The 23990-nt window shown below is 37.2% G+C and overlaps 1 protein-coding gene across 1 annotated transcript in view; it reads right to left on the reverse strand.

Moving 5' to 3' along the window:
* COL24A1 (collagen type XXIV alpha 1 chain) overlaps positions 1-23990 on the reverse strand; it is a 3617818-nt gene that overhangs the window by 1495584 nt on the left and 2098244 nt on the right. The window contains exons 20-21 of the mRNA XM_044086026.1: positions 20203-20256; positions 12092-12145 (exon numbers count right to left, since the gene is read on the reverse strand). Coding sequence (XP_043941961.1) covers positions 12092-12145; positions 20203-20256 — 108 coding nt within the window. The remainder of the gene's footprint in view (positions 1-12091; positions 12146-20202; positions 20257-23990) is intronic.

The following is a 23990-nucleotide window of genomic DNA, read 5'->3' on the forward strand; positions in this document are numbered from 1 at the left end:
GTACTACAATACCCAGTTTCCACTTTCTCACTCTCTCCCATACCTACCTCTACCATTCAAAAACTTCTTCATAAACTAATACCATGCACCAATGCCCCAGATAACCTACCTGCTGAATTCTTACAATTATCAGCCTCCTCCAAAGCTTAACCCATTAGCATTCTCATCAATAGGTCCATTCAGGAATCATGTATGCCTGATATCTGGAAAAAGGCATATGTTCTCCCACTTCATGAAGGTGGCAATAACTCTGACATCTCAAACTTTCGACCTATCACCATTCTTTCCCCATCTCAAAAATACTTGAGAAGTGCATTCACACTCAGCTCCTTAGTCACACTCAGCTCCTTAGTCACACTCAGCTCCTTAGTCACCTGGTTAAACACCAACTCCTTTCCTCCACTCAACATGGCTTTAGGCCAGGACATAGCACTAACACTGCCCTCATTTCCTTCCTGGACACAGTTACTAGAGCTTGGGATGCTGGTTCCATAGTCTCTGCACTCTTTCTGGATCTATTAAAAGCATTTGACACAGTTTCCCACTCCTTTCTGCTTACTAAACTCTCCAACCGCAGCATCTCTCCCTCCACCCTTCATTGGTTCTCTAACTATCTCAGTAATAGGCAACAATCTACTATTTGGCAGCACTTTTCCTCCCTTTCATCAATACTAATGCAGGGGTACCCCTAGGTTTTATACTTGGCCCTCTTTTATTCAGTATATTCATCAATGACGTCCACACTACTCTTACCCACAATACTGTTACCCAATACGCAGATGATTCTACTATTATCTGCTCTTCTAAATCTGTTTCTGTACTACAGCAACTTAGACAAGAAGCTTTTAACTCATCTGAATCCTGGATGTCATAGAACCATCTTGCCCTTAACCCCAATAAAACTAAACTCTTAATATTTAACCGCCAAAAAATCAAGCCTGGTTGACAAGTCTGAATTCTCTGTTCGCTCCCAAAATAATACTATCATTGAAGCCGTTTCCAATACCAAATTGCTTGGTGTCAAAATTGACGACAACTTAACATTTGACCTTCATAGCTATAATAACATAAAAAAAATCCATCAAAAACTAGGAGCCCTTTATAGACAAACCTATTTTCTTCGCTTCTCTGCAAAAAAGGCTCTTGCCTCAACATTTCTGCTTCCACCTCTCTTATAAGGCACCCCCATCCTCACCAATATTTAGTCCTCCCTGAAAAAAAAACTCGACTCCTGCTACAACAAAGCTCCAAAATTTACTACAAATGCTAAATGCTCCACCCACCACTTTTCCACACTACATCAACTAAATTGGCTTGAACTCCCCCATCACCTCACACACCTACAACTAACTACTGCCTATGAACTTATTTACTACCCAGCAGCCTGCTCGTCGTTCATCCCTTTTCTGCATTCTGACCATGTACCATCCTAATCGACAACTTAGGTTAGAAAACAAAATGCTATTAAACATTGATAAAACTAAGCTCTCAGTCGACCAAATGCTGTATTCTTCTACTGTCTCCAAGCTATGGAATAGTCTCCCTCCTTCACTCAGAGCTATCAGTAATCCCACTGCCTTTAAAAAAACCCTTAAACTTCATCTCTCTTCACAATGGACATGCACCTGCACCCCTACTGACAACCCCAAAACTTGGCCCCCTCTCAGAATCCTTACACCTTTTCACTCAATAACTAGTCTATCTTCCCCTTCTCTTTATCTGACCAACTCCTTCTGCTGTCACTTTAGCCTGTGCTATCCCTAACTTAAGCCTTCAGTCTCCTTCTTTTTACCCTATAAGCTAATTTCTTCTCTCTGTTAATAATCTTACTTAATATTTAAAACTTCTATTCCCACACTCACACCATGATTCTAACGAATTCTTCACTGCCATTATCAATTTATTCAATGTTATTATCAAATTTATGTGGTATTACTTTAACTTAATGTGTTACTACTGTCTTATATACTCTGCATTGTTGTGTATAATTTTTCTTTGTATGTAATTAATGTGCAGCTTTTCTCCCTCAGCCTCCACTGAAAATGCACTCATTTCTGGCCAAATGGACTTTCCCGGCAAACAAATGCAATCATCATCTTCTTTCGGCTGCTCCCATTAGGGGTCGCCACAGCAGATCATCTGTTTCCATTTCTTCCTGTCCTCTGCATCTTGCTCTGTCACACCAACCACCTGCATGTCCTCTCTCACCACATCCATAAACCTTATCTCAGACCTTCCTCTTTTCCTGTTACCTGGTAGCTTCATCCTTAGCATCTTTTTCCCAATATACTCAGCATCCCTCCTCAGCACATGTCCAAACCAACGTAATCGTGCCTCTCTGGCTTTGTCTACAAACCTTCCAACCTGGGCTGACCCTCTAATATACTTATTCCTAATCCTGTCCACCCTCGTCACACCCAGTGCAAATCTTAACATATTTAATTCTGCCACACCCAGCTCTAACTCCTGCCTTTCTGTCAATTCCACTGTCTCCAATCCATATAACATAGCTGGTCTCATTACCCTCTTGTAGACCTTCCCTTTCACTCTTACTGGTACTCGTCTGTCACAAATCACTCCTGACACTCTTCTCCACCCACTCCATCCTGCCTGTACTCTCTTCTTCACCTCTCTTCCACACTCACCATTACTCTGAACTACTGATCCCAAGTATTTAAACTCATCCACCTTCGCCACCTCTACTCCTTGCATCCTCTCCATTCCTCTGTCCTCCCTCTCATTCACACACATATATTCTGTCTTAGTCCTGCTGACCTTCATTCCTCTTCTCTCTAGAGCATATCTCCATCTCTCCTGGGTCTCTTCCACCTGTTCCCTACTCTCACTACAGATCACAATGTCATCTGCAAACATCATAGTCCACAGGGACTCCTGTCTGATCTCGTCTGTCAACCTGTCCATCACCATTGCAAATAAGAAAGGGCTCAGAGCTGATCCTTCATGTAATCCCACCTCCACCTTAAACGCATCTGTCACTCCCACCGCAGACCTCACCGCTGTCACACTACCCTCGTACATATCCTGTACCACTCTTACATACTTCTCTGACACTCCCGACTTCCTCATACAATACCACAACTCCTCTCTAGGCACCCGGTCATATGCTTTCTCTAAGTCTACAAAACACAATGCAACTCTTTCTGACCTTCTCTGTACTTTTCCATCAACACTCTCAGAGCAAACATCGTATCTGTAGTGCTCTTTCCTGGCATGAAACCATACTGCTGATCACTAATCATCATATCCCTTCTTAACCTAGCTTCCACTACTTTTTCCCATAACAAATGCAATTAAGTAAATAAATAATAAATAATTTGTACAAAAATTTCAAAATATTTGAGAAATTAGTGTAGAATAAATTAGAAATGTGAAAAGGAACAAAGGAGAATTAAGTGATGTGACCTGTGGGGTAACAGGTACATTATGCTTGTTCAAGTAAATGTGATTTCAGTTAACAATGGAGCTTGGAATAAGAAGATGAGTCTTTAATTTCAGGCTGGAGGAACACCCACAGTTTGGGCCTGAGAACAGAGAATGATTGATCAGAAATGTGTGGCTTGGATTATTGGATTTGTGTTTTAGGGCCTGAATGATTCAAGTTTCTGAGGTTGTAATTAGGGCTATGTCTTAAAAGTTGAGATCCTAGGAGTAAGTCTGCTTGTTAATTGACTGGAAACCAGCTTGCCTTTTTTGTGTTATACAGTGGTGTTCTTTTCTTGGGGAGTGTGTAATTAATCAAGACTTCCCTAGTGTTTGAATAGTGGTGGAGGTTTTAGTAGAGGTTGCTGATATAAAAGGGAGGCTGAATTTGTGTTTCTTTCCGTATTGCAAATCTGGCATAGTGTGGGAAGAAAGGGAATATTTTTTGTGTAAGAATTATAACCAAAGACCAAGATACTTGAAAGAAGAGACTTGCTTTAAGGGATAGTTGTTGCAATCATAGACTGTTAAAGTTTTCTTGGATCTGCTGAATTTTTGTTTAGGACCAAAAAGCAAACACTTAGTTTTAGATGCATTTAGTCTAACATTTTTAGTAGTAATCCACTCACTGAGATGACTGAAGTCAGACTGTAGATCTTGCAGTAAGGTAGTTAGGGAGTGATTGGTATGAGAGGACTAGGTCATCTGCTTAGATGAGGACAGGAAGATAAGGAAGATTAAGTGGAAGTTTATTCATGTATATACACAACAGAAGAGGGCAAAAATAGATCCTTTAGTACTTAAATAAGTACTGGATTAATGTGAGGTCTAATGAATCTGGATTGATCATTTCTCACAGTTTATGAGCATCAATATATTTATCTTTTGTCACAGTTAATTTCCATTAGTGTGTGTATATGTGTGTGTGTGTGTGTGTGTGTGTGTGTACGTGTGTGTGTGTGTGTGTGTGCGTGTGTGCGTGTGTGTGTGTGTATGTGTCTGTGTGTGTGTAGGTATGTGTCCAAATAACAGTAAATCATAAACTACTCAACTGTTATCATAAGATCTTTGAAACTATCACTGTATGAAACGCACCCTGAAAACAATACACTGTACTAGGCTATAGCCCACCCAGAGCAATAACAAAAGAATTTGCTTGATGCAATCAGACTGAATTCAGCCAAGGTGCAAAGAGTTAGCATGGACAATGCCAGTGGGAGTGTCAGAGCACCTAGGTTCTCTGCACTAACGTTTATGTTTCAACAGACAAAATAAGCATCATTGTGGTGAGCAGAATGTTTACTTCAATTGGCAGTAATGGAATAAAAATCAGGGTGTGAAGCATAATCATAGTAGTGCTTGTGTATTCAGCACTATAATCCTGCAATATTCAGATGAGCATGCAGTTGGCCCTTCCTTCACAAGAAACACCATCAATACCATAATCATGAGGAAAAAACGCTGACAGAGATGATGTTAACTTTTTATTGCACGTTCTGGTACCTCTGCCATTCGCCTTCAATGGAACAATTTACTACCAAAAAGACACCTCCTTATATACCAAAAATATATTTAATTGATTTATTAATTGTTTTGATAATTGATTGTATTTTTGGTATATAAGGAGGTGTCATTTTGGTAGTAAATTGTTCTATTGAAGGTGAATGGCCGAGGTACCAGAACGTGCAATAAAAAGTTAACATCATCTATGTAAGCATTTTTTCATCATGGTTATGGTATTGATGGTGTTTCTTGTGAAGTGATTTTTTCGGTGGTTGGAAGGTGTTTCTTGTATTGCTTGTGAATTTGATAACCATGAGTTTGGATAACGCTAATATACCTAGTATTAGTTATGGATTATTGTTTGCTGATTTCGTGATGGAAAGAGAACGGAAGATTGCCGGTGCAGACTTTTGGTTGGTTTCTGAGGATAATACTGCCATGGAGAAATTTACATTGCTGGAACGCCTCATGTCCAAAGAGGTAACTGTGTTTTATGATTTAAAACTGTTGGAAAAGTATGTCTCTTTGGGCATTGGGATTGATGGTTTACCTGCTGGGGGTTTCGCTGAGGATGAAAGTGGCTTATTGTGTAAATGGAGACAAGCCGCTTTAGAATGTACTTTGAGCTGGCTCCGAGTTCTTATTAAACGGAACACAAGAGTTACTGAGAAGTTACAAGGGGAAATCACAGAATTACAGAATGGTTTAATGGCAACAGCTCTTAATAGTGTGTTCCAGAGCACATTTAAGGACATTAATGTGAAAATTAGTAAAGTAGAACAAAATGTACTTGAGCGTAAGAAATGGAAACTGAGTAGGGATGTAAAAGACTTTGAGAACAATACTGTGTATACTTGGCAGCGTAGAGGACGTCGCTAACGATTTAAATCCAAAGCGCGCATGTCTAAAAATGTTAATGGGTCTTCATGTTCATCAGTTGAAACCAGTGGGAGCAGGAAAAGTGTCTCTTTTGAAGAGATTGGAAGTGAAAGTTCACCGCAAAGAGCAGAGGGATTTTCAAAAAACCACTCTGGGCTCCAGTTCAGTACCATCTCAGGTACAAACTCAATCCAGAAAAAATCGAGGGAAATACAACAACAATTCGCAGAAGTAAACACAGTAAGAAAAGTTTTAAATTCTTCCTTAAACTCTCCGAATGTGCATATAAATGAGAACTTGATAACTTAACTGGGTTACCTTGTAATTTACTGAATGAAAATGGAATATTGAATTTCCCGTGTATCACTGATGTTAGTTTAAATGTGGTTAATTTATCTAGTGTATATTTAACTAATGACATGACAATGTGTTATTGAAAGGGGCCAAGTTTGTACCCACAAGGATTCCAGCATTAGCAGACATTATTACAGACATCAAAAGGTTTGTTCGCAAATTAAATTTGAAAGTATTTTTTCATGAATGGGAGAAAGAACCTGCTCAGGATGCATTTCATATTTCTGAAAATGATGATTTATTAAATTTAAGCGTATATGATTTTGAAACACTGCTTTTAAGAGGAAAATTGTGAACATGACAAATCTTGCTGTGGGGAATTCTGTATGGGTTATGGGCTTATGCCTATGCCTAATTTTCCTTCTAAGAATACCTTTATACCTCCCAAGTGTTCTAATGCCATTAATGTATTTGAGAATACAGTGTGTGCCAAAACTGAATATGAGATCTGTAAGTTTTGTAAAACACACAAGGATTATAATCTTAGTAAAAATAAATGGCTAGTGTTGAAAGATCTAAGAACACTTATAGACAAAATAGTTGTCAAACAAGCGGACAAGGGGGGCAATTGGGTTGTTATGAATGTTGAACATTATGAGAACATGGTACAGGATTTGTTACTAGAGGAAAATGTTTATAAAAAATTATCTGGAAACCCGGTGCAACAGTTTAGTGAGGAACTCTGTGAATTATTGGAAAGAGGGGAACAGCTGGGCTTTTTGAAAAAGAATGATGTTAAGAAGTTGATTGTAAATGAACCCAAACACCCTTATCTATATGCTATACCTAAGATTCACAACAATTTAAGGAATCCTCCCGAGTGACCAATAATTTCAGGTATAGGCTCATACACAGAAAAAGTTAATACATTTTTGGATTTCCATCTTTAAGAATATTTGGCCCAAGTTGTGTCTCATATTAAAAACACTGGTGAAGTTTGTAAGCATTTATGTAACATGTAGTGGGATAAAGATTACTTTTGGGCCACTGTTGATGTGTCAGCTTTGTACACAAACAAAGATAAAAGATGGGGTTTAGAAGCTTTGGTAAAAGTGATGGGAGAAGGCCCCCCCCGTACCTCTTTTTTGTTACCTCTTTTGGAGTTTAGTTTGACACATAATTATTTTGTATGGAAGAAAGATTTGTATTTACAATCAAGAGGTACAGCAATGGGGGCAGCATTTGCCCCTTCTTATGCCATTTTATACATGGGTGAATTTGAGAAACAATTCATGTTTCGTAAGTCTTTCTTTATTAACAAAGTTGTGTATTACGTTACATAGATGACCTCATTTTTATATGTAGGGGTAATCAGTTGCAGTTTGAAAAATTTATGGATGAGCTTAATGGAAATACACATGGACTCAAATTTGTTTGGGAATGTAAGGATGACAACATAGCCTTTTTAGATGTTGAGTTCTACATAAATGGGCACGGTAAAGTGCAACATAGACCATATAGAAAATCGACTTTGGTGAACAATTTCTGACATGCTGATAGTATGCATCCCCCTCACTTACTTAAAGCACTGCCATATGAGGAATTTAGAAGCTTAGAGAAGGTTTTATGGGTGAAGTGTATGAAAGGGTATCTTTAAGGGGTGATTCTGAGATGATCCTCTCTAAAGCCCAGCAGAAGGTTTGTAAGCAAGGACATGGGGTAGGTCACTATCGTGGGAAAGTAGATCAGTCTCAACAAGAAGAACAAAAGTTATTTTTTGTAACAACATTTTCTGATTTTTCTGGAATTATGGAGGATACAGTGAGACAGTTTTGGGATACAGTAACCGAGGATGTTATGGTGGGAAACCTTTTTCTCAAACATATTACATTCTCATATGGCAGGCATAATAATTTAAAAGAACTACTTAATAGGAAAATTCCTAAGATCGGGGATGTTAAATCAGTTGGAATGTATAGATGTGGGACATGTTCGGTGTGTAATAAGGTTAAAAATCTACATGGTATTAAAATTAATGGGAAATTATACTTTGCCATGGAAAAATTTGACTGCAACTCATGTGGGGTAATCTACATTATTGGATGTAAGTGTATGAATACACAATAGTATATAGGACAGACTACAAGGAAGGTGAAGGTTCGCATTTTAGAACACATTGGAGCTATTAGAAGGAAGAATATGGAAAGCCCTGTAGCTAATCACTTTATATCTATGCACAATGGGCAAATGGGGGGGATTTGTTTTCAGGGTATTGGCATGACCTGAAGTATTTACGGCAACTTTAAAAGGGAATTAAATAAACTCGAATATAGAATGATAATTTATTGTCATACATTACATCCCAGAGGAATGAATTTAGTAATATGACTTTGTAAAAATTAGGAGTAGGATGAAACTTTATAGTTATAAATTGTGATTAAAATCAATAACTTATGTAGCAAGGTTAATGGAATATGAACAATAAGTAATATTATATATGGAAATTCTTATTTTAGATTTTCATAAATGTACAAGTTTTGAAAGTTTATAGTAATTTTTATATATATAAATTAATTTGTGCATATATGGATTATTTGTTTATATTCTGCTTGTATGGCATTCAATGGGTGTATAATGTTTTTGACATCAAAAAATATTTCCCTTTAAGTTGAATGTATTTATGCACTGTGTGACTGAACTTTAAAAAAGAATTAGTTATTAATGATCATGAATTATTTAATTATTTAATTAATTGATTAATTGTTTTGATACGTGATTGTATTTTTGGTATATAAGGAGGTGTCTTTTTGGTAGTAAATTGTTCTACTGAAGGCGAATGGCCAAGGTACCAGAACGTGCAATAAAAAGTTAACATCATCTCTGTCAGCATTTTTTCATGGTTAAGGTAATGATGGTGTTTCTTGTGAAGTGATTTTTTTCGGTGGTTGGAAGGTGTTTCTTGTATTCCTTGTGAGTTTACCCTACCTTGCCAGATGTCCACACTGGTGATCTTATCTCATAGACAGTGGCATATTAAGTCAGTAGTCTTATTCCAAACTTGTTTGTTTGTTCATGCCCCTTGTGGCATCCACCCTAGTGTCTGTTTTTATTTTTTTTATCCATTTCCCAATGGTGATCATTGAGTCCTATACTCTGGCTACTCTATAAATCCGTTCATCCTTCTATCCTTAAGGATGACAGCTGTTTGTCTAGTTTATTGCCTGAGACAAGAGTTAAGAGACAACTAACTGGTACACTGAAAACTGGAACAAAAAGCCACTATAGAAGACACAAATCCACCGTCAGAAAAAACAGACTTTAATGCAGCATTGAGAAGGGTTGTCTAGCCAAAAGCTTTACTGCATCAAAGTCTGTTCTTTCTGATGGTGGATTTGTGTCTTCTGCAAGAATTAAAATAGCCATGAGTGGCGGTTGTCTTCCAATAGTTAAGAGACTGAAGTGTTATATTAAACCCCAGCCTCGACTATACATGCCAGAGGTTTGCATGCATTGAGATCTAGTGGTATATGTCTATTTCTCCTCATATAATAAAATCAGCTGGTCCTGACCCCAGGAAGACTGAACTATTTTTATGGCCCTGGTCTTCAATAGGAATTAATTCACAGACCGCATACAAGAACACATGTTCTCATCCCACCCCTCAAAGACAGGTGAGTAGGCTAAGCCTCAGTATTCCTCTCTTTCCCCTGCCAATTCCAAAAGTATTAGAGTTTTAATCAAATTTGGGTTGCCCAGCTCACATTGGGGGTGTTATGTCTTTATACCAGTGAAACTTCTTTGTAAATTTCTGAGTTAAAGTGTAGTTAACTGGAGAATCATACTAAGTTTGCTACTGGATTTGTCCAAGCATACTTCTTGCTGTACACATTACCTATAATAATTTCTTTTTACCACACATTTTGTAGCAAACATGACTGCTTTAGTTCAATTCTAGACACTTTGTTGCTGCTGATATGCATGCTGGTTCTATTAGCTGGTCTAATGACAGTTGTGCCTTACTATTTCTGTACTTCAAACCCTGTTACATCCTCTCCAGTAAGTGCTTCAAACCCTGTTATACCCTACTTCAGTACATACTTCTAATCTTGTTATGCTTGGCTACACTAAGTACCTCGAGTTCTGCTACACCTTACTTCAGTAAGTACCTCAAATCCCGTTACACCATACTTCAGTAAGTACTTCAAAGTACTACTCCTTGCTTCACTATTTATTTCAAGCCCTACTGAACTGCTTCCATATATTCTATGAATGATAATGTTGATTTATCAGTTTTAATTTGTGATATCAATTACTGTTTGTGCTTCATACCCATGTTGTGGCTGAAAAGGGCCCCTGAACCTAATCACTTGTCATTCAAGCAAACAACAAAACAAATAAATGTCTACTCAACACTGTCAAGGCATTTATTTTTATTTAGTTAGTTATTTAAATTTGTTAACAGGGGTAGAGTACTGATCCAAGATGACATATTTCAGGTTCAGGCTAGGTGTGAGAAAACACAAATACTAAGAGACACATGACATAACTAGCACAAAATGCATAGGAAACAAAAACAAAGTTTTTAAAAGATCGCAACTGTAATCAAAAAGGGCAGTAACTAGAAAATTATAGTTATTAAAACTGTGTAGCACATATAGTTCAGTGTTAAGAACGGGTCACAGCAATGCTGTATTTAAAAACAAAGTAGCATTAAAAACGTTCCTCCTTGACAACCTCATATGCCAGTGCAAATCAAGCAAACCACCATAAAACCAGCACTGCTTAATACTTACCAAGTCCCACAGGCTCTAAATAACTCTTACCCAGACAGCATCAGTCTTATACTACTATTGAAGGAAAAGCAACACTGTGCTGTAGGCAAACTGGTCCTCCAAAAAGACTAGTATGTCTATTATATTGTTGTTAATTTATAGCTTAACAGTATTGTCTTAATTAAACTTTGATTCTGATTGACTGTTTGTAACTTTTAAATATGAGTGAGTAATGATTTTAACTGTCTGATGAAGTAGCTCTTGCTACGAAAGAGCTCACCATTGTTTATACTTTGTCAGTGGATTAAAATTGAACTTTATCTTCACCTGCCTTGGTCTGATGCCTCCTACATTTTTACATTTATACTACTATTACTGCTGTAACTGATTTTCAGCAAGAACTGCCATGTTTTGTTATTTTTTCTTGCTATGCCAAAAGTAACAACTCAAAATTATTGTACTACATTACCAACTGTTTGTCAAAGTTTATCTGATTACTCTAAGTTTAATATTGTTTATATATTGTTTAATTTTTAATCTTGTAACATCAACTGTTTGTCAAAGTTTATAGAAGTTCTGATTACTCTAAGTTTAATATTGTCTATATATTGTTTAATTTTTAATCTTGTAACATTGTTTAATTTGATACTTGAAAGTTGTTTGTCATCTGTCTATATCTTATTGTTTAATTGTGGAGCTTTTTTCCCCGGGCCTCCACTGAAAATGGGTTACTTACCCAGTGGACTTTCCTGGTTAACAAATGTCAATAAATAAATAAACAATAAGTAAAACACAGTTGAGCACTACTTGCATGAAAGTACTGCTGGAAGATAGAAAAGAAGAACAAGACAGATGGAGGGATAATGACAGGGAGCCAGTTGAGAATTCAGTCTTAATATAACATATGTATCCTGTTAATCCTGTGGCTTTTGTTATTCTACCACAAAATGCTTCTGAAATGGCACTCATTGCTGAAAGAATGACATTTTACTAAAATACAGTATATGCTGTAAAAATATTCAAAATTTTATCTTTTAGACTTTTTCTTTCAAAAAATGAGTATTACAACTAAAATGTTGTTCTGAAACTATGCTTTTTCATACATTGTTTTTTTGCTGTAAACAGTAAAAAGAATAATCCTCTGTACTGCCTACAGCTGTGTTAAGTAAAAGAAAAAAGGCAGTAATAAGCAGAAACTGTACCTCTACTCCTTTAGGACCCGGCGGTCCAGGGGGTCCTCGTTCACCTTGAGCACCCTAAATTGTGAAAATAAGAAGAAGATGCTAAAGCCAATTTCATTCAGTTTACTAGTATTTCTGTACAGTAAAATTGTGCAAGTAGAAACACTGCTCCACGTACTTTATACTAAGGAAAGAAAAGGTTCAAAATATGAAACAATTTACTAAAGCTAAAATGGAATACTTCAACCCCAGGAAGTTCATCTAAGGAATTACACTGTCACATTTCCTGAGTGGAAATTCTGGGTAGTCTTTATGACTAATATTGTTTTAGATTACTACTGGTTCCCCACAGCTAACCATGAGCTGTCTCCTGGTCTCTCCTCATCCACCTAGTCTACTACATCTCCTAAATTCCCCAGGTAATTTTTAACCCATGTTCAGGGCCAATGAGGAGGCTTTGTTTGTAAAATATTATTATCACTGTAAAATATTATTAGCCGAGAGCTAGTCTGACAATACAGACACCGTACTACTGTACCCATTATTATTTATTTGCATCAGTACAAATTCTTGCCAAGCAGTTAATACTGTCAGAGTTATTTCAATTCTATTATAACACAGCTAGACAGACTGATGAACACTCAGTCCAAAAACGTCACTAAAGAGTGAAGAATATTGACAAGTTTATATACTCTTTTTAACCATTGTTATTTTTAATGTCCTTGTGACCTTTTCTTCTGGTTTCTGTTTGTGTCATGAAAAAGTCCATGGTTATTTCTAGCCTGGACACTTTCTTATGTCCTTCTTTGGTGCTATATCTGAAGACTTCACAAAAAGTCTCTCCAAGTCATCTTTGCGTCACTTGAAGAGTCTGTATTTTATTTCATTTATTTCTGCATCTGAAAGCGCAAAGAAAGTCAACTTCTTTTTTTCTATAACAGGATGCCTTTACAGTAAGCCCACAGCTATATGTTATTAATATCTAAGCTGAACATTTACAAGAAATTAACTGTTCTTGCAAAGCAAGCCATACTTTTTTTTTACTGCACACACACAGTATAATTTTGGGGAAAGCATTTTAATTTATACACTCTGTATCAGTGTTACCTGGGGAATTGTCATACTGCTGCACAGTACAGTGGTTTTACTTTACACTCTCATCACCTTGTGCACATACCTCTCAACCTCTTAGAGCAAGAAATCCGGACAAAGCCATAAATAAAAGTGGGACAGAGGCCCAAAAATGGGGAAAATTTTTAAATATTACTCTTATAAACTTAGAAAGTTGACAGAATAACAGGTTTTGCATTAGCATGAATTTTCTGAAGGGTATGAAGTCTGAAGCTCCAATGTCTGCCATTATTTTCTAACTTTGGAACCGCGGTGGTGGTGCTGCGGTAGCGTTGTCGCCTCACAGAAAGACGTTGTCCTGTTCGATTCTCAGCTAAAGCGTCTTCTGTGTGGAGACATGCGTGAATGGGCGTACCTTCATTGAAGGCTGTACGTCAGGGCTGGCAACTCGGTACGTAAAAATCTACTGCCAATCATTAGCAGACCGGAGTTCTGCTGTGGTGACCCCTAACCGGGAAAAGCCGAAAGATACAACAAGTCTTTAATGATTTGCCATTAATTTTCCAGAAAACCACAATTTTATGAAAAACGGACCAAAATATAAGGAAGAAATCTGGACATTCTGCGAAAATCTGTACAGTTAAGAGGTATGCTTGTGCATACCCAGCTAAACTTTGTGGGTGAGACATCCAGTGGCCTTTGGCACTACCCCACCCTTTAGCTGTGCAAATAGCTGTGTTATTAAGCTGCCCTGCCCTCCCACAGGCAGCACTATGCACTATTGTTCCCTAGTGTCTATTGGGAAGCTAAAATGTGCCTGTGTGCCCTCCCTTCTTCCTCCTCTATTTGGCAGAAATTTCTTTCTGACTTCCATGGCTGATACTGATCTACTCCAAAGCCATCCTCTTAATTCTCTTGCTGACTTGCATCTGTATAGGAAAAATCTCACATAAAGCAATTCACTCCTCTCCAATGGAGATTAAACTTGTGATATAGTGATCCTAGGGAGCTGCTCAATGAGCAGGATTTGTGGAGTCATCCAGCAAAACCACCATCTTGCTGGCTCTAGTGATTTTGTACTATGACCCATGTGTCCAAGTTGCACTGGATAGCAATGGCTGTCAAGCACAAGACTTTCTTCCTGAACCTGTTACAGCCACACTCTCTGTTCTTCAGTACAGAATGAGCCTCCCCCACCTTGGGAGATGACAGCTGGTCGCAACTGCTAAGTCTTCATCTCCCACAGCTTACTGTATAGTGATGGAATTTGTATCACTTCTCTGAGTCCCAGTACTATGAATCCAAAACTACAAAACATGAACTTTAAACAAAAAACTACAAAACTTGAAGTGAACTTAGGTTACTGTGGCCACAGACAACATGGTATATTATCTTTTCAAATATGGATGTTGTGAATAAAAGTTTTCATTATGTGTTTCCTGACTACAAATATCTCAATACTACATTTTAACATATCAATGCAAACCATGTTAATATATTCATAGCTTCACAAACAAGCTCATATTTACTACACAAAGACAATTCTTATTACTAAATGCAAACACTGATATTAAGTAATAAATGAACATCATTAGAACATTACTTACACAATCTATTATTGCTTAAGGACTGATCTTGCATTCTGGGAAAAGGGTGGGCAAAACCTTATGACACATAAGCCTTAAAGAACTCCATATATATAGTAGAAAGCACATTAAATTACCTTTTATAAAGCTGGGGGCAAAATATAAACAGGGCACTGAAATAAAATAATTTCAACCACACAATTTTGCTCTGACAGAATATAAAATGCCTGTAGAGTGAGATTGTGCTGTGAAGCTATATTCCAAGCTAGTCTGCTTGTTGATGTACAACATGATTGTGGTACTGTCTGTAACAACCTGAAAAGGTCCCATGGACTAAAGATGGTTCAAGGAGTTGAATGACTTGATCAGGGCATGCATCTCTTTTATACTTATGTGCTTGCTTCCGTCCTTGGTGTCCCACACTCCTTGAACTTTCATCCCTCCTGAAACTGATTCCCCAAGCAAAGTCAGAGAAATCTGTGGTGACTGACTGCCTTGGAAATGTGAGCCAGAAAGGGAGATCTGAATTTGGGAATATCTGTTGCCTCTACCAGCTGACTGACAAACTCCAGCAATGGGATTTAAAAAGACAAGGGGTGTTGGTGGTGGGGCCAAAGTGACTTCAGATACCACTGTATCTTTCTCGTGTGGAGTCGTGCCAGGGGTATTATGAGAATCATAGAAAGCATGAGGCCAAAAATTCTGAGATACTCCCTCATGGTGACTAAGTCTGAGTGGAAATCCCTAGAAATAGATCTAGATATAGATTTATTTTTTCCTGTGGCAGAAAAGCTTTTTGAATTGTGGTGTCTAGTTGACATGCTAGAAACACAATCTGGTGAGAAAGACTTTTGAATATTGTCTTGGAATTCCAGCTTGAATAAGATATCTCTCAGTCAAGACAGAGATATTCTTGACACTTTCAAAAAGACTCTGCAAAGTTAAGTGAGACATCTAAATATGGAAAAATGTGAATATCCTGTAGCTTGCAATAAGCTATACCTGAAGCTAGACACTTTGTGAACACTCTTGGTGCTGTGGATACTCCAAAGGGTAAGGCACAGAACAGATAACGTGATCCAGAAACACCTGAAGTCTGGATGATATGAATGTGATAAGCATCTTTTAAATTTAGTGTTCCCATGAAACTTGAATGAAGAAGATGAGATAACAGGTTGTTAAGTGGTATAATTTTGAATTTAGACACTGTCACGGACAGGTTTAGGAAAGAAAGAACGAAAGATCCAGAACTGGTCTCCATGCTTTTTTTTTTTTTTCTTTAGCACTAAAAACATCCTTGAATAAAACCTCTTTCCCACATGGGAAGGGGGAACTGGTTCTATAACACCCTGGGATAGCATGTGATGAAGGACAGGTGGAAACAAAAGAATCTGTTCGGAAGGATCATGCATTACCCTCTGGAAAGGAGGAATTTCCTCCCAATGCCATCTGTAACCTTAATGAATGATCTTCAGAACTCACTTCTCTGAAACTGTTTGTTACCAAAGAGGAAAAGTGGAGATTCAGACTTTCTGGAAGAAAAAAGTGGCTGCGAGGGTGGGAGGGGTGAACAAAGTCTCTTAAATAGTCATTTTGACTTATTGGACTGTCCTTGGTTTTGAGAGATTGCAGAATTCTTCTTGGAACACCTTGCCATTTCTTCTTAAACATCTGTTTGCCTGCATTTTGTTGAGAATGTTTATTTTGTTTCTTAAAAGAGGATGAGGAATTAGAGAATCCAGTTGGAAAATTTGGAAAAGAAGGTCTGAATAATCTTACAGATTCCCTATATCAGCTTACAAATTTCATGACACTTTGTGATCACCTGTGTAGCAGAGAGGTCAAAAATTAAATCTCTATGCAAAGGAGAATTAAAAATGTCATTTTTATCATGATCTGTAAGGTTTAGGGAATGCAGTCATACAAACATCCATAAAAGAGTCATACACAATTTTTATGCAATCAGTAGTGACTTGAACAATAAAAGAAATTAAATTGTTTAAAGCAGGTATTTCCTTACAAGAAAAAAACTACAGACAAAACATTCCTCATACTTTCATAATTGGTTGCGACAAACCTTAATATTTGAGCCCAACAATTCAAAATTCTGACAATCAAAGCTGCAGAAGCATATGCTTTTTTCCCATACTTATCCATAATCTCCCCATATTCATCAGAAATAGCAGGACTGGAATTAACTAAGTGTTTTGCAGTAGGAGTATTAACTAATGCTATAGCTGCTGGATCAGGTTTGGGAAATGTATAAAAACTTAGCAGATTACCGAACTTTATACATCCTATTTGCCTTTTAAGGGGCATCTGGCTGACTGTCAGGAAAACCGCAGGTAGTAATATACACATCCTTCAAAGGTGACCGGAGGAACTGGAGCAGGTTATGGAAGTTCCTTCTGTAAAAGCTCATTGTATTTTCTGAGGGACTGAGAAACCACAGTGTTCTCCCACTGAAAACGCTGGCAGATTATTGAAACAGTCTCTCTCTCTCTCTCTCTCTCTCTCTCTCTCTGAGTCTGAATCAGAAATCTGAGGAGAAAATCCAGTATCCGTACAACAAGGATCAATAGTCTGAATTAAACCCTGAGCCAGACCAGTAAACTACCTTTGTCTAAGGAAAGTTAAAGAGGAGCAGATACATGTTAAGTTTTCTGTTTCTTTTTGACAGGAAAGATGGGACCAACAGTGTTATTAATGATATCAGTAGTTTCCCCACGGACAGGCAGAAAATTCTGACAAAACAGGGAAGCCTTCCTTGTTCCCTCACCCAGGACTGACAAGAGTGGCTGGCTTTCTCTTGCACACTGAGTGGACTCCAACAGCCACAGAGGACATGACTAACCCCCAGTTCAAAGTGGCTGCAGGTGCTACACCAGGGACATCTGAGGTAAAAGATGTGTGTCTGAGGTACAACTAATGGCCAAAGCAGAGTCAGCTACCTGGGGGCTGAGGCAAATGTTTAGTCTGCTATGATGGCAAAGGCTGTTTGCTTAACTTTTTCTTTTTGTGGCTAAAAGAAGGAATAACTGTGGAACCGACATATTATTCCATGGTCAAGAGGAAAATGTTGCCTCTTTCCTGGGAAAAACAAGCAGCAAATGCCAGTAAAAACAAATTAGTCTTTAAAAGTCACTTTTTTTTTACAGACAAACACAGTAAAAACATTTTAAAACACTTTACCAGTCCCACAGATTAAAATAAATACAAATTTCCACAGGAAAAAAAATGGTTTTCAGTTAATTTAAACAATGTTTGAATTGACAGGAAAAAAAACAGAATGCCTGTTTAAAAGTACAGTACAGCACAGTCTCATGACAATCCATTAAAACACAAACTCAGCTTTAAAATAACTTTCCTGAACAGAAAAGCATAAAAAATAAATAAAATTATTAAATGAAAAGTTTTTTTTCTCCAAACTGGAACTTATCTGCACAGCAATGAAACAGAATAAACTAACTGTTGATCTCCAAAAACTTCAAAGGAGCAGACTCTTTGTATTAAGTAAAGCTTTGAAGGGCTTGGTATCCAAATTTGTCTTTTAGTCATCTCAGTTCTAGCTACCTGACAGTTTGGGAGCATGGAAGGTGCCCTGAAGCTTTGGAAGCATCAGCTATTATACATATAACACATACAACTAAGGGGCCTGCAGCAGTGATCAATATGATGAACATCTACCTTTGCAAAAACCATGCTGACATATCAAAATAAAATCTTGAACTACTGGGCTATGGCAATAATTGCAGTAAACAGCTTTCAAAACATTTTCATAAAATGGAAATCAATCTTACTGGCCAACAGCTCTGAGGCAGTGACAATTTATCTTTTTAAAAAATGGGCGTTATAAAAGAAGTCCTCCATGTACTGGGCACAAAGTTATTTCTAAGCATATTTTTTGAAAAGTTTGCTTAAAATAATAATCTAGATTTTGGCCAACTAGAGTATTTGAATAACTAGTGAATAATTTCTTAAACTCATCTGCTATCACAGTTTGATTTTCAGTTAAATTTCCATTAATCTACAAACTCTTAAAAGTGTACTTTGTGTTGTTTTGATTGTTTATATATACATTTATAATATATGAAGGTATCCCACACCATCATGCTGTGCAATCTGCCAAATAGCCTCAAACACTCCTGTACTTAATACAGTCACCACTGAGAATGCTGCATGTCAGAAAAAGGAGTATTCCACCTGCAATGACATCATTCAAAATAAGTTCTTTTCATTCTCAGCAATGATCTTGAAGGCAGCCAGGGCTATTGATTTCTGCCAGTACTTTGACAGCACACATATCTTACTTCATGTAACTTTGAAAAAATTCAGTGCTACATTAGCACATCAAGTGGATACACCTCATCACCAAATAACTGAAAATAATTATTGCAACATTAGTACATTGGATGCACACACCTCCTGCCAAGAAACTGCGAAGAACAATGTTCCAAAAGTGGGAGAGCACACACCTCGCTCCATGTAACCATGAAAAAAATGTTACATTAGTACAGGCAGCGCACAGTCATCACTCCATTTAACTGTAAAAAAGATAGTGCTATGCAGTACATCAAGTTAATTTCAAGTAACTGTAAAAAATACTGATATACATACAAATATATATATATATATGTGTGTGTGTGTGTATATGTGTGTATATATATATATATATATATATATATAGAGAGAGAGAGAGAGAGACACACACACACACACACACACACACACACACACACACACACACACACACACACACACACACACACACACACATGGCTTTTAGTAGACAGTGTACATTATTTTGTTGCATTTTGTCTGTAGGAGCTGCCTCTATGTTCTTGCAAAAGTTTGGCCTCTAGAACTGCTCAGAGTAACAGTGAAGGGTTTTGCTAAGTGTCAGTAAAGACAGCTCACTACTTGTAATACCTCTCCTTATATATTACAGAAAGCAATTAGCTTTGCTTGCTACTTTCAACCAAACTACTGCTTACAACTTAAAAGTCACTAATAAGTCTGTCTCAGGGCCCTTACTACTTCAGGTGATACAAGATGACATGCTTGTCATAATTTTGCAAGTAATTCTTCTTTTGGCTTTTCCCAGTTAGGGGTCGCCACAGCGGATCACCTGTCAGCTCATGATTGGCACTGGAGTTTTACGGTGTTGAGTTGCCAGCCCAGCACCCAACCTTCCACAGAAGGCACACACACTTACACACTCACGCCTAGAGCCAATTTAGAGTGTCCAATCCACTTACAGCACGTCTTTGGAATGTGGGAGGAAACCAGAGCACCTGGAGGAAACCCATGCGACCACAGGGAGGACATGCAGACTCTGCACAGAAGGCACCCCGGCCAAGAATCAAATCAGAGGCCCTCTTGCTGTGAGACGGCAACGCTAACCACTGCACCACCGTGGCCACCCCTAATTAAGCAAGTAATTAGAAAGCATAAATGTAACAGTATTTACAGTACCTTTGGACCTTCTGGACCATTGTGCCCTGGTAAGCCAATATCTCCTGGAAATCCCTAGGAATAAAATGCAGTCATTATTAAAACTGTGTAGTGTTTTATAAATAAAAACAAACTGATTCTGGATTTTACTTGTAATCACCAAAATTCTTATACATTTGATGGGTGAACAAATCTGAAAAGAGCACTGACATTGTACAGATGTAATTTACTTGAAGATAAACTAAAGTCAGACTTGCCAAAGATGTCTACATATTCTAGTTACAATGAAGTAATTTGGCAAATACAGAAAGGTGCCGTAATGCAAACACTGCATGCAGCTCTTCCAGTAGGAAAGTTCTGCTCATGTAACAGCTTACAGAGCAGGTTTAATAAATTAAAAACTGAAATATCTTCAAAAATGCTGAATATTCTGTCATAAATGCACAAACCATGACAAATGACTGCAGAGGATTTTATTCAAACTTTTGTGTTTTATGCAGCGAAGACAGATCTTGCATTCCTCATGTAAGGAATGTCTCCAATTACTTCCAGGTTAGTATTATTCACAGAAAAAGCCAAATATGTTTTGAAAAAAAGAGAAAAAAAATCAAGTATCTGACCTCTTTCACTGTTTGGCGAGTTTGGAGAAAAGCTCTATTTCTAAAACGCACCTTGAATTAGAATAATTTAAGCACTGAAGTTTTAAAAAGTTTAAAATACTTATCAAGATTGCAATGAACTAAACTATACATACTCTTTTTTGTTCTCCTTTGCCAAGGATTTCTTACCTATCTGAAGTGTGTATCAGTGACATCATTACATATTTTAATTCACTTATAAGATTCCATACTGACTTTAAAAATGGAAACAACATTTTTGGGAAACTGTAATTCATTGTGGACTATATGATCACATCTTAAAACATTGCAGGAGAAATATTGAATATTCACGTAGTCAACATTTTGGCATGTTTGGTTTCTCGCATGCTGTGCTGGTTTGTGGGACTTTAATAAAAAGAGAAAAATGTAGCTTTGTGTATGTTAACAGCAGTTCTCTTTTTGTCTCAGTTTGTGCAATCTCAGAGATAATATATTTAATGATCCAGGTTTGAGGGCAATACAGCTTAGAGTGAATATATTTACTTATCAGGGGTGCAACGGCAGGGCCCAATATTGGGGGGTATACAGGAAGTGTTGTCCCCACTGTAAAAGCATTTTTTTAGGGGTGAATAGTGATATGTTAAATGTTAGCTGCTGGGGTGATTTTGTGTGCCTTTAGTTGTTTTTGTGGTGATTATTTCCATCTCATCTAATCAATAAATTATTCACAGAAAATACCAATAGTTCATATTTCTCTTTAAGAACACAGTACTCTTAGTCACACTTTGTCTTTACTAGTAAAGTTTTGCCTTTTAGAGCATCTGTTTTCACAGGAAAACTTCCTAAAATGACTATCTTTCAGCTGTTTAAAAGTGCCCCAGCTTACTCTGTCAACTGCTTTTTTCTGCATCAAAACCCACAAACAACAGTTGTATTTTCTTACATTCTGCTTCCCTCTGGATCATCATTTTTCTAGTAATGCTGTCAAAATGTTTGCTTCCCCATCCACAAAACAACAATGATCCATAGCCATCAATTCTGGCAACATGTTTGCCATTTTCTTGCCAGTACACACAAACATTTTATAACCACAGTTTAAAATTGAAATGGGTCTATATGAAGCTGGGTCTGATGGGTCTTTACCGTCTTTAGATATTACCAGTATAGTAGCTAGGGGTAACTGCCCTGGGCACAAAATGTTGGGGGTCATGATTGATCAGCTAATCTTGATATCTACTGGGTTTTAAAAGTATTGCAATTGCAATTAAGCCTGAGCATTGTAGCACTCCTTGCATGGTCTAAACTTTAGCAAATGCTTGTTAAACTGTAGCAAATAGTTTGTTACAATTTAAAAGTAAAAAAAAAAATCTTTTTTTTTTTAACTAAAATCTTAGCACTAACGCATTCAGTGCAGGCAGGGTATAAACTGTAGAAACTGTTTGCAACATTTGTAGCAAGCAGTTCCTACAATTTATTGGAAGATTTTTTTCAACTAAAACATGAGTGATGTAGGGTTCTGTGCAGGCAGGGTATAAACTTTAACAACTGTTTGCTACATTTGTAGCAAGTAGTTTGCTCTAGTGTTTTAAAAGAAATTCTTTATTTATTTTAAGAAAAGGGAAGAGGGTCGGGTGCAGGTGACAGAAACATGACCTGAATGGCTGGGCAGGAGGGATGGTGCGGCAATAGAAGGAATGTCATTTTTTTAATGGAAGAGCTGGGGAGGGTGCATCTGATACAAGAAAGTATTTTTTTTTTCGCTGTTCACCTGAAGAGCTGAAGGGATGAATAGCACTGGGTCATGGTACTGGCACAGAGAGCTGGCTGAGCCGGCTACTCTTTTGGGTATTGCAGTCACAACAACTTTCTTCCAAGATGCTGGTGCTTCTCCTCCTTTTAAAATACTGTTAAACAATACCTTCCAGATCTTTAACACTTTCTTGCCTCTTTACTTCTAAACTTCCACAGGAATATCATCTGTTCCTGGAGACTTTCTTGCAGAATGATTATACATCACAATTTATATCTCCTCTCCTCCAGTCTTAACTGTTAATTGCTGAGCCTCAACTACCGCCAATCTAGGTATACATAAGTCTTCCATAAATATTTCCATTTGTGTTCTTTCTTGATTTCCACATTTCTCAGCTTTATACACATTTTCAGCAAACTTCCAAGATATGTCTAATACTTCTATAGGAGCTCTGGTTATTTCCCTAAGTTTGTCAACAACCCCTTCTACTTTTTGTTGCCCAAGTCATTGTGCTAAATGTTTTTGTGTTATGGATTTATTATCAAAAAACAGTTGCTTAACAGCAGTTTTCTAAACTCATGCATATTTTCCAGATATTCCCATATTTGGTCTTTAGTACTCTGCATTTGCGTCTTTTCTTTTCTGTGAGTTTCCCTTATTCTGCAACACTTTAACCTTTGTCAGCCCCTCTCAATAATTCAAACCAAAATGCCTATTACTTCTTAACCATATCTCTTTTTCTTTTATTTCTATCCTATTTTTAAACTCCATTTTCATTTTATCCCACTCGCTAGCTACAACTTCTGAAGAAATTTCTATCTTCCCTAATAACTCTCGAATAATTTGCAATACCCAATCTTTAAATTCTTCTCTTTTTAACAGGTAGGAGGGAAAATGTCAGTGTCTCATTTTTACGTCATTACCCTGCATTTTTATCTCAGTTTTTATTGATGCATGATCTGGTACAGTTATTAGATATGTGTTGATGCTTTCAATTAAATGCACCTGTGAAATATAATTTCTAATCAAGTCTAGCCCAATTATTGTACCTTGGGAAATAATATGCAAATTCTCTCCAAATTCTACTACTGAATTCATGTCTTCTACACCAAATATTTTCATAAATTTCTTCAGAAATGTAACCCCTTTTATTATATTTTCCCTTCTAGGTCCCTGAGATACATCCTTGATGTTGCAAATCAAGTTCTAATCAACAACTGTAAGTAATATTCTCTGCCGATAGTTGATCATTTATCCCACACTTTTCTTAAGCTCCATAATATAAGTTTTTGGTGGAATATAAGTACATGTCAGCATAATATTTCTCCCTTGCCAGTAGCCCTTGCCTCTTCTATCACTATTGGAGCTCTTCAAACAATTACTATAATTATTCCCTTTTCCATTGTCTCTGATATGCTACTGAATATCTATACTGAAATCCTTTCTTTATCAAATTCACA

Source organism: Protopterus annectens, chromosome 10.part0 (genome assembly GCF_019279795.1).
Source record: "Protopterus annectens isolate FY-2018-M chromosome 10.part0, PAN1.0, whole genome shotgun sequence".
Lineage (NCBI taxonomy): Eukaryota > Metazoa > Chordata > Ceratodontiformes > Protopteridae > Protopterus > Protopterus annectens.